Source organism: Phalangium opilio, unplaced genomic scaffold (assembly GCF_054372755.1).
Source record: "Phalangium opilio isolate 3A_F unplaced genomic scaffold, DU_Popi_V2 ptg000022l_1, whole genome shotgun sequence".
Lineage (NCBI taxonomy): Eukaryota > Metazoa > Arthropoda > Arachnida > Opiliones > Phalangiidae > Phalangium > Phalangium opilio.
This window is the reverse complement of record NW_028324154.1, coordinates 4016174-4028752: the sequence shown is the minus strand read 5'-3', so window position 1 is coordinate 4028752 and position 12579 is coordinate 4016174. Positions and strand designations below refer to the sequence as shown.

Below are 12579 nucleotides of genomic sequence, written 5' to 3'. Positions count from 1 at the left end.
GCTTGGATCTTAAAAAATAACCCCCGTTTTTTGGTTTTAAAATCACAAATTATTAGCTTTTTCTTTCACTAAACGTAATTTGTTGCATTCACAAAATACAAAGGGGGAGGGGGAATACCCCGTGTCATGTTGTCAAAATATGTTTAGGATACAAACCAGAAATGTAAAAAACACTTTATTTCGGGTCTTGGTGTGACCTATTCAAGTTTTAGACCAAGATCTTAAAAAAAAACCGTGCCAGGATTTTTACTGTCCTTCGTGACAGGCAACGAGAGTAATAATAAATCTTTATGACTCGTTGGAATTCCAACGCTGTAGTGGCCAACGAATCGCAACCAACATTGCAACACTAGGCGCTTAACATTAATAGTAGTATCACCTGGGGATGGGGGAAGTCCTGAGCGAAACGGAGGCGATATAGATCGCGAGGAGTTCAAACTTCGTTATATCGTGTAGGCCGTTGACAGTGTACGAGTCGTCCATATTGAGCGTATCCAACACTATCCCCAAGCCGTTCAAAGGAGTCCCAGGCCTGCAGGAGGCGTCCGTGTACCATATCAGAGGCTGGGCGGTTGAGACGGCCGAGTTCAAGTGACCGAGGAAGTCCTGAGTAAGGGCGTTTTGGGGAGTGTCCCCCTTTTTAGTGGCGCCCTGGATGTTGAGTATATTGGGGATTGCAGGGTTCAAGGAGGAGGCTGAGTCTTCAGCAGGGGGATAGGCTGTGCTCCATTTGCTTCCAAGACAACAGTATTCATGCCACTTTTGAGGTAGAGCATGAGCCTGGCTGCTGGCGGCCTCTGGGCAAGGGGCGGGAGGTATGTTGAGGGTGTGTCGTCCCAATGCAGGGGCTTCTCGCCGGGGTGAGCTAGCTTCCGGGCCAACAAATTCAAGTCCAGGATACGTCTTCTTTCTGAGAGAGGAGTAACGCAGAGTTACGTTTCCATAGCCCCAGTAGCACTGCCGACGTAGGGCCTACATGGTCGGCTTTGTGTGTTACCGACGAGTTGGTAAAAAGTCACTAATAAGTCGGGAGAGTAATGGTTTGAAAGTCGAAATGTCCGCCTGGAGGGACGATGGCCCGCCGGTTTTCCTACTGTTTTGAGGCTACTATAAAACGACCATAAGAGATCTCGGCGAGTGCGGTCGCACCAGTTTTCTGCTCCGCGATTCTAATCTAATCTTATCTAATCTTATCAAAATTGTAGTAGGATCGAGATAAACGCGGATTACCGCCCCCTCCTAAATGGCAGGAAAGAAACAAGTGAATAACAAAAAGCCCGTTAAAACCAACTCAAATTGCTTAGTATGCAAAAAATCAATTACTACTTCTCAACCGAAAATACCGTGCAAAATATGCAACGCAAATTCTCATGCTATCTGCCTTGGAGCCTCAACAACTGAAGAAATCCGACTACTACATAATGGAAGACAAAGTAAATATAAATGTAAGCCTTGTCTAACTAAAAGAGACGATAATTCCCTTGTTGAAATCACTAACTCTGACGACGCTGACGCCGACTCTGAAAGCGAAAGCGAAAATGACCCTGACAAAAGCTTACACAATGAAGATACCTACACCTCTAACGATCTTTTGAGTAGTTTAAACGAATTCTTTAAAACAAATAGCCTATATAGAACTAAAGATAGCATCATGGACAATGTTTTGACCTCTCTCTCGTTATTAGTAGAGACTGTTACGGAACTTCAGAAAGAAATCAAGGACCTTAAGGCACATAATGCTCTTATAACAAGACAAAACGTAGATTTTCTTAATAGAAACGCTAATATTCGAAACGTACCATCACATCTTAGTACAATTAATATACCAATGGGACAGAATTTGGGACATATTAATCCTTGTGCAAGCAATCCCCGAGAATTTTCTAGCTTAATTAACCAAAACCTTAAACAAATACCGATCAGTTCTAAAAAATTTACAACAAAACCCAAAGACAAAACACCCATACAGACAGGAACAAAAAAATCGGACTCAATCAAATGCATTACTAAACCAAGAAAAGACCCTAGAAAAAGAGCCCTCTTTATATCAAGGTTACCGATTGATACCTCTGCAGAGCAGCTTAAGGAAACAATAGAATTCGAAAACGACTTAAAAACCATAGAATGCATACGTCTGAATACACGGATAAAGGGTCACTACTCCTCATTCTACGTCACCTCTAGTGACGAGGAATTTGACCAGCTAAGCGATCCCGGAAATTTTCCAGAAAACTGTTTAATAACAGAATTTAGAGGCCCCTTACATGAAAATCAGAAATACAAGAGCGACCAACAAGAAGCCCATGTTAGGATTGAAAATATAAGTAACAGTTCAGAAGAAGATCATGTCTAGACAACCTAAGCTAGTAAATATATACTACCAGAACACAAGAGGCCTACGTAGTAAAGCGAATACATTTTTTGAAAACCTGATAGAAACTGATCTAGATATCATATGCCTAACCGAAACCTGGTTAAACAATAGCCACTGTAGTATCGACTACTTTCCCAACAATTACACCGTGTTCCGAACTGACCGTACGTCACATCTTCGCGGTGGTGGAGCTTTAATTGCCATAAAGAACAACTTTAAGGTAGTCCGGAGACCTGACCTTGAATGCCATTTTGAAGCAGTTTGGATTGAAACTCGACTTAACAAACATAAAAACCTCTTGCTGGGCTGCATCTACCTCCCACCACAGACCCCCATTACGTCTTACGAACTATTGAATAATACCCTTAAGAATAATTTGCTAAAATTCAAGGGCGACATCATTCTGCTAGGAGATTTCAATCTTCCACGTGTAGAGTGGAATCAATGGAGCCTGGAACACTGTAATTATTACACTAAGAAAAAAGCTCAACATATTTTCGAACTATCAAATCTTAACAATCTTAAACAGATAAATACAATCAAAAACTTCAAAAATGACATACTTGATCTCTGCCTCACCAACAATCATAAATGTAGAACAAATATAGTGACAAATCCCTTAGTCCCAATAGATAACTTTCATCCTACTTTCTTAGTGGAATATGAAACAAATTGCCTTAAAGACCAAAATTTAGACGAAAATGTATTTACCAGCCTTAACTACAAAAAAGGCGACTACTTAAGGCTTTACAAAACTATCAAGACAATTAATTGGGACCCCATTAAAACATCTAACGATTTAGAATTTGCAGTACAATTTAAAACTGGTAACATGCAAAAGGCAATGAATGAATGTATTCCTACATATACTAAACCGAAAAACATACTCAAAAAGAAATACCCTAACTGGTTCTCCCGTGATCTTATTAAGAGTCTAAAAAATAAAATATACTACCACAAAAAATTTAAAAGAACAAAAAACTCCAATGATCTACAGAAATACAAAGATACCAGGCAAACCGTAAAACATTTATTAAAGCGCGATAAGCTAGATTATTCCTCAATAATATGCAGTAGTATAAAAAAGGACCCAAAAACATTCTGGACCTATGTAAATAAAAAATCGAAAGAGCAGAAAAAAAATATCACTCTGAAGAAAGGAGACAAACTCTTAATAAATAACCTTGAAATAGCCACTGAGTTTCGTGACATTTTCTCCAATATCGCAAATGACACTTCAAACGACTTCGAATTCTCTCCAAAATGTACTCAACGGGAATTTTTCAACACCAAAATAACAGAAGATGAGATTAAAAGTACAATCAAGAAACTAAAACCCAAGTTGTCCTCTGGTGTTGATGGAATTCCCAACATAATTATTAAAGGCTGTAGCGATCTTCTGTCCCCAATACTTGCCAGAGTATATAATCTCTCCTTGGAGCAAGGTCTCTTCCCTTCAACGTGGAAGGAGGCACTGGTAACACCCATATTTAAAAAAGGGCAGCAAGGAGATCCTTCCAACTATCGACCAATTTCTCTACTAAACAGCTTAAGCATGATTTTTGATATGATTATGAGTGCTAAACTATACTCATGGTTTAAAGTAAATCTTCCGGAAAGCCAACACGGTTTCGTAAAAGGAAGATCCGTTGAGACAAATCTTATAAGCACACTGCAATACATTGCACCCATTGCGGAAAATAGAGGGCAGGTTGACATTATATATGTCGACCTATCCAAAGCGTTCGATCGGGTATCACACAAGAAACTTATCCAAAAACTACAACACTATGGATTATCGGGTAAACTGCTAGAGTGGCCTAAAAACTACTTAAGTAACCGCAAAAATACCCTCAAAATTAATGGGGGAAAAACAAATGTCACGTACAATGTAACATGTGGCGTTCCACAAGGGTCATCCCTTGGCCCGCTATTATTTAATATTTATACAGCTGACGCACCCTCGTTTATTAACCACTCTAAAATCCTCCAATTTGCCGATGATACTAAACTTGGGAACTCTGTATCGACGGACTCTGACTGCGAAAAACTTGAAGCCGATCTTATTAATCTTAACAACTGGTGCACCCAAAACAATATTCCCATAAATAATGATAAAACCTTTATAATGTCATTTACTAGAAAAATATCCAAAATTGCTTATAATTATAAACTAAATGGAGAAACCCTTAACAGAGTCCAAACCATAAGAGACTTAGGGGTCATCTTTGATGAAAAACTAAATTTTATCGCACATGTCAAACATACCTTAGCTGATTGTTATCAAAAGCTAGGCCTAAGTCTCAAAATTGCAAAAGATATAAATTCACCAACTTGCTTTGTAAAACTTTATCTAACTCTGGTCAAACCAAAACTAATATTTGGAGGCCTGGTCTATAGCGGCTGCAGCGAATATCAACTATCCAAACTCGAACGGGTACAGAATAAATTCCTGAATTACTACAAATACTACTTCTCGCCGAAAGATACACATAAGACAGCCCAAAGTAAATTAAAACTAGATACCATCAGCAAAACCCTTATTAAATTAGATATCATATTCCTGCAAAAGCTAAATGGAAGTTTTATAGACTGCTCCATGTTGTTGGAACAAATTAAGTTCAATGCTCCCAACTTGAAAACTCGCCACAGAAGCGACAGATTATTGAAACCCAACATAACTTCACTAGAGCCAATGAGCAGAATGATGAAAAACTATAATATTTATGTTGTGTTTGATAACAGTGGCGCTTGATTAAATAGACAACTAGCTTTAGTGAGAACGATAACGCTTCCGATATTTTAATGTGATGTTTGATTACATTACAAGTCGGATTAATCTTATCGCCCTCTACCGAGTGACGTCACTCTAATCATACGTAACATGTTCCTTTTTTTTTTTTTTTTTTTTTTTTTTACAGAACAATTAATTATAACACATTAATCAAAGTTTAGCTAACAATTATTAAAGTTAAGACGAGTTAAAGAACGTTATTTTAGTATGCAGTACGTGACAATTAATTATAACACATTAATCAAATTTATAGCTAACACTGATTAGAGTTAAAACGAGATAAAGCACGTCATTTTAGCATGTAGTACGTTAGTCGGTCCGGTATTCTAGTCGTCCGTTGTGGTCTGGCCTTTGTCCTCTGAGCTTGTGTCACGCCTGAAGGTCCTGGTGGGTTGGTAGACCGGAGCTCTGGGGTCACAAGTTGTGTACACGTGTGACTGGCCATTGTTGTCGATGGCTGTTGATGCTGATTCGTTCGTGCAATGTTGGGTGTGTTGTTTCGGTACTGGTAACCTTTGGAGAGCGGCGTTTTTGGCTTGGGTGCGATTTTAGGCTTCGTACTTATTCTAGATGCCGTGGTCTCTGATCTGTCCGGTGTTTCAAAGTTTATAGGTATATGAACCTCGCAGGTTGAGGATCGTCTTTGCACAGCTCGCGTGTTAGTCAGATGTTTTGAACTGATGGGCCGTTGCATAGACTGTACTTGCATCCCTGATGATGGTTGAGTTATTCTTGGTTTTAGATGTATTCGATTCCGTCTATAGCAGGCACCGTTGTCTGTTCGGATCATATAAGAATCAGGTTCTTTGGCTTCAGCAATGACTGTTGCTGGTAGCCATTTTCTTGTGGCAACGAAATGGCGAACGGGAGATCCCACTTGATACTTCTTTGCCATGTACTTGGGGTACTTTGACTGATTCTTTTCCACAATCTTGGTTCTTCGAGCCTCAAGTGATTCGCCCATAGATTTGATTGGATATTTAGGCATCAAAGTCGATGCTGACGTTGAATTAGGAGTTCTAATGAGACGACCCATAAGCATTTCAGAGGGAGATGGGAGGTCTTGCCGGGGAGTTGCCCGGTATTCCAGGATAACCCTCTGTGGATCTTCACCGGCTTGGCTGGCCTTTATTAGTAGATTCTTAATGGTCTGGATGTGCCTTTCAGCCATTCCGTTGGATTGTGGGAAGTGAGGACTTGAAGTGGCATGTTCGACTCCCCAATCAGTTAGGAATTTAGCAAACTCCACCGAATTGAACGGAGGTCCGTTGTCTGTGATGAGTTTCTGAGGGATCCCGTGCCTTGCGAAGTGAGGTTTTACGGCTTTTATCAGTGCCTTAGTATCAGTGGAGGTCATTTCATCAACCTCGACATATTTGGAGTAGTAGTCAACGGTCAGTAAGCAGATTTTTTGATCCAGATGAAAAAGATCCATCCCGATGGTTTCCCAAGGTCTTGTAGGCACTGGGTGTGGCGTCATTGTGATGTGAGTGTTCGCCCTGTCTCTTGTGCGGCATATGTTGCAACCTTCTATTGCTCGTGATATTTCAGCCGTCATGCCCGGCCAGTAGACATGTAGCCTAGCTTTTCTTAGACATGCGTTTATCCCTTGGTGGGCTTGATGTAGTTGACGTATCACTTCGGGTCTCAGAGTTGTGGGTATTATCAAGCGTTCTCCTCTATATAGCAAGCCATCGGCATGGTGAATTTCTTCCTTTAAGGGATAATACAGCTTCACCTTTTGTGGAATGGATGCTTGACTCTTTGGCCAAGCATTCTTGGTGTATGTACACAGGAGCTGCGTCTCTTCGTCCATCGCGGTTGCTTGCTGAAATTGATTTAATTTGTTTCCGGATAACAGAGTCATTGAATGTAGACAGGCTGTTGCGCCCTCTAAGTCGTCCGTATGTATATCAGTAGAACTTCTCGGTGATCTCGACAGTGCGTCCGCAATGTACATCTGTGAGCCCGGAACATATTTCAAAGTGATATCATATCGTGATAGGCGTAGTACTAGGCGTTGAAGGCGCGGTGAAAGAATATTAAGTGGCTTCTGTACTATGGCCAATAGGGGTTTGTGATCGGTTTCTATGGTTGCTTTTGTTCCGACCAGATAATAATGAAAGTGTTCTACGGCGTAGACAACGGCTAAGAGCTCCTTCTCAATCTGAGCATAACGTTGTTGAGTCTCTGTCAAGGTTGACGACGCGTATTGTATTGGGTGACCATCTTGAAGTAATACCGCTCCTATGCCGTATTGGCTCGCGTCTACAGAAACGACGTTGTGTTTATTTGGATGGTAGAACTTCAGTACTGGAGCCTTCATAATATCGTCTATAAGTAGGTCGAAATGCTTTTGAGGATTCGCGTCCCATATGAACTCTACAGTCTCCTTGAGAAGTTGCCGCAGTGGGGCCGTTTTTTCTGAATGGTGTGGTATGAATTTACTCAAGTAGTTTATTATTCCTAGGAATCTCTGTAGCTCTTTCTTGCTTGAAGGTGGTTTCAAAGATTGGACCGCTTTGATCTTGTTATCATCGATCTGAATCCCATGTTGAGATATCTTGTGACCCAGATACGTTATGGTAGTAACGGCCAATTGGAGTTTCTTCATGTTGAAAGTGATGCCGGCTCTTCTTGCTCGTTTCAGAACCTCAGTTAGCCTTGAATTATGCTCTTCCATGTTGGGAGCTCCTATCACGAGATCGTCTGTGGATATATCAACCCCTGGAATGTCTCCAAATAGTTCCGTCATTATTCGCTGGCATATTTCGGAGGCACTCGAGATCCCATAGGGCATTCGTAAAAAGCGGAAGCGTCCATACGGTGTAGAGAAGGTACAGAGGCGAGAGCTGGCGTCGTCAAGTTTTATCTGCCAAAATGCAGATGTAGCGTCTAGTACGGTAAATACTTTACAGCCTTGAAAGTTGCTAAAGATCTCCTGTGACGTGGGAACTCTGTAATGTTCCCGCTTGATTGATTTGTTAAGTGATCGTGGGTCCAAGCAAACACGAATTTCTGGCGCTTTGGATTGTTCAGTGTTGCTCGACGAAGAAAACTTTCCGGGTTTTGTCTGCCTTTCAGGTTTAGGGACCACCACAAGCGGATGCACCCAGTCTGTAGGTTCGGTGACCGGTGTTATTACTTTCAACTCTTGCATTCGTTTTAGCTCTCTTCTTAAGGGTTCACGAAATGCGTAGGGAACAGTCCGCGCCGGGACAATAATAGGTTGAGCGTCTTCTCTGAGGGTAATATGATGTGTTCCAGGGAGGCAGCCCATAGGGCCAAAGACGTCCTTAAAGTCCTCTACTATCGTCTGGGATGTAGTTTCTTGGACTGTTCCTAGGCGGCGGGTTTTCTCCTGTACAGAGTCAAGACGTTGAATGAGGCCAAGTTGTTGTAACGCAGTGGCTCCCAAAATGGGAATTGTATCTTGTTCTGTGACATAGTACACGCAATTCCGTCGAGAATTTTCAGAGATAGTCATCAGGTTGGTTGATCCTAGCATTGGTACTCTATGTCCTGTATAGGACATCACAATCTTGGATGTCGGAGTGATGGGTGGTGGGTTGAATAACTTCTTATAGAGGGAGTGTGGTAGGACATTGACCTGGGAGCCAGTATCCATTTTAAAATTTACATCTTCTTGGTGGACAGTTATCCTTGTCATCCATTCTTGGCTTGTGTTCTTGACAGACGTAGCGTTTATGGTTATGAGTTCAATGAAGAATGGTTCAGTGTCTTGGAGTTCCTCGACCGGTCCCCGTCTTTGCAAGTGATAGATTCCCGTTTCAGTTTGCTGGTCTGTCGGATAATCTTGATAGCTATGTTCCACGAGTTCGTATTGATTGGATTCTTGGTTATATAGTGCCTCTGCTTCTTGAAGTGAAAAGGAGGCCACGCAGACTCGAGCCCAATGGTTTATTCCGCCACATTTAGTACAGATTGAACCGTGGGCAGGACAAGCTCGATGTTGATGAGTTAAACCACATCTTTGGCATGGGGTGTTGGCTCGAAACGATTGATTATATCTAGAGGACCCCTGTCGTGTTGTATTGGTTGAAGAGGACCGTGGATTGTTGCGATATGACGAACTAGATCGTCTTGGGGCAGGTGACAGAGATTGCCGACGCCAATGGGAGCCGGAGGTTATACCCGTACGAAATGGACGGCGCGCCGAACGACCATACAGAGTGTCGATGGCGACAGGCAGGTTTGGCATGGTCATGGTTGGGGCTGGTGTGTTGGTGATACGTCTGGCATGTGTTCCGGCCAACTCGTTGGTCCTGCCGATGTTGATAGCGTCTTTTAATGTTAATGTCCGTACTTCTAATAGTCGTGTTTGAACGTCGAGGCTGCGAACCCCTTCAACAATTTGTGTGCAGATTAGAGAGTCTTTGAGTTCATTGAACTGGCAATGTTTGGCTAAGGTCTTGAGCTCTGCGACGTAGTCATCAAAAGATTGAGACGGGCCTTGGCGCGCGGTGAAGAACTTGTGTCGGGAAAGTGTTAAGTGCTTGTACGGTTCGTAGTAATCGGTAAATGCCGCGTACACTTCCTCCAAGGATCGTTGAGGAGTGTCATTAGTCTCTAGCTGGGCTGGTGTGGGAGGAGGAAATTCCAAAATCTTATATATCTTACGGCCTTCAGGTCCGATGATGTGCAAAAATGTATTGATCTGAGTGTCCGCCGATTTCTTCGCTAGTTCCGTGGCCCTGGCGAAAATGTCAAATTCTTCCCTCCAGTCGTCCCATGAGTCCGCGGGATTATCAGCCGGTACAAAGGGGGGCGGTGCGCGAAACGTGGCCATGTCTATTCAGTGATAAAAAAAACGCGACTGCAACGAGGGTTTAAGCGGTGGGAAATATGACCCGTAGCGTATATTAAACTCAACTGTTTAAGATAAAGACCCTGTTTTTTAAATAGCGCGATACCCGACTTCTGGCACCATGTTGTGTTTGATAACAGTGGCGCTTGATTAAATAGACAACTAGCTTTAGTGAGAACGATAACGCTTCCGATATTTTAATGTGATGTTTGATTACATTACAAGTCGGATTAATCTTATCGCCCTCTACCGAGTGACGTCACTCTAATCATACGTAACAATTTATGGATCTCATATAGACATTTTTGACAAAGCAAAACCCTCCCTGAAAGATATTTGTTTATAACCCTATAACTCTAATTTTTATCACAGGACTCCGGTTTTTACCTCGCGACATTTATTCTTATGTATTTTCATATTCCGACTTATATTTTTATCTTATTTTCATATTTTTATCTTATTTTTACATTTTTATCGTATGTTTATATTTTTATCTTATGTTTATATTATATCCTATGACATATTCTTATATTATTACTATATAATTATTCTAAACTATACCCTTCACCCCTAACTTATTATCCTATCCCCGTGTAAATACTTGTAGGTCATATATATATGTACCGTTTATCTACACGTAATAAACACTATTATTATTATATGTCGGCGTCATTATGCCTACCTAAAGCCGCGCTCAATCCGACGATTTCGCGGCTTTTTAGTATGGGAACGGTAAATCGTCGGTAAAGGGCTGGTAGAGTAAGGGTTTGAGAGTCGAAATGTCCGCCCGGCGGGACGACGGCCCGCCGGTTTTCAGACTGTTATGAGGCGACTATAAAACGACTGTTGGCCGACTATAGGTCGGCGTCATTATGCCTACCTAAAGCCGCGCTCAATCCGACGAATTCGCGGCTTTTTAGTATAGGAACGGTAAATCGTCGGTAAAGGGCTGTTAGAGTAAGGGTTTGAGAATCGAAATGTCCGTCCGGTGGGACGACGGCCCACTGATTTACCGACTGTTACGACACGAATGAAATAGGACCCTCATCCAACACGTTTGAGAGTCGACTTAACCGCCTGTCAGTAAGAGGTCCGACGCTTTTGCGACGATCAAACCTTAACTCGAGGCCCAACGGTTTTGCGACGATCAAGTCTAACTCGAGGCTTCATTCGCTTATAGTAAAGGATACTGATACCTAGTATTGAAATTTCTTTATAACATTTTCAATGAAAATCGCTTTAGAATTTGTACTTTGAATATTTCAATTAACATACAGGTTGAGCATCAATTATAACAATTTTAAATATTAAACAATGTATTCGATATTACACGACTAGTCGTATGGAAATATTAGCTGCCTAGCTAATTGGTTTTAACAAAAAGTAAAATTTTTCAGGGCGAGTATAATATTTATATCAATTAAAGCATTTATTATTATTCATTGTTAATATCTTCGATGTGGCCAGTTGCTATCTATTAAATTACAAAAATCTTAATGAAAAATATACACTTACACATTTTTTTAAGAAAAAAGAAAACATACAATTCTAAAGGGTATTATTTCACACATTTTTCTCTAAAAATGTTTGAAACCGCATAAAAATTCTGGAACTAAAACATATTGAGATCCAAATAAAAACCCCCACCTGAATAAACACGTGGGCAGAAAAAATATAACAAGATCTATTTTGGAATTCAGTATAATTTTCACAACCAAAATCTTTAAAATACTTAATATATAAGGTTTTTAAACTCCAAGCGTCCCAAAACACTTGCTTCTTTTATATTAAAACTAAGAAACTGAAGGTATACGAAAACGTTTAAGTTTTGGTTTCACTTTATAGGGGTGTGGTTCCCAGCAGATGAGAAGCTAGGTAAAAAGCAAAGGCTTATGCATAAAACTGAATCTAAGAGGTAGATAAATTGATAATTCAATAACAAAATTCAAACCTTACGTGACAAACGAAGACGTTTCTAGTTTATATAGTGTGATAAAGAACCTTAGCAATGAAATTAAAAGTTAGCAAGCCTAGAACTAATCATTTTCAACCACAAAAATCTCGCTTAAACATTCTAAAGAACCAGCCGCGTCGGAGATACTGGAAAGGCTGACTTGCTTTCGCACTAGCATCGCCCTCTTCGATGATGACGTGCATGGCGTTACCTTAGTTACGCCAATAGAACAGAGGCGTGTCACCTGACCCGAGAAATTACAGGAGGGAAAATTCAAACTAGAAAATCAGATGTGTTTTCTTGCTTTGCAGTTTTTTGTAACGTTATGTTTCTAGTGTTGCGAAAAATATAGTATTATCAACTTCTGCTTGTGGGTCGAAATATAGTATAAGTTAAATATATAACAAAAACATTTTGGAGGCATATGCGGAATAGTAAAAGTCAAAAAGCGTCCCACGGAAAAAGAAGGCCCACCAACAATCAACTGGCAAAAAATGTGTTGGAAATTTCTAGACGGTAGGCAAGCCTGCTTTAAGCCATCTCAGTTCCAACTGTCGGAAAAATGTCGGTAACTAAACGGCCTAAGAATAACTTTGTTTTTAAATTTACTCTTCTTACTAGCGCGAGAG

At 40.9% G+C, this 12579-nt stretch overlaps 2 protein-coding genes across 2 annotated transcripts; one reads left to right on the top strand and one right to left on the bottom strand.

The window, feature by feature from the left end:
- Positions 1-1243: 1243 nt before the first annotated feature.
- On the top strand, positions 1244-5129 carry LOC149695170 (uncharacterized). Its single transcript, XM_089867489.1, has 2 exons — positions 1244-2324; positions 2437-5129. The coding sequence occupies exons 1-2, from the start codon at positions 1244-1246 to the stop codon at positions 5127-5129; spliced, it is 3774 nt and encodes a 1257-aa protein (XP_089723615.1).
- A 328-nt stretch (positions 5130-5457) lies between these two features.
- Positions 5458-9978, bottom strand: LOC149695169 (uncharacterized). Its single transcript, XM_089867488.1, has one exon. It carries the CDS (start codon positions 9976-9978, stop codon positions 5458-5460), a length of 4521 nt encoding a protein of 1506 aa, XP_089723614.1.
- Between the last annotated feature and the right edge of the window lie 2601 nt (positions 9979-12579).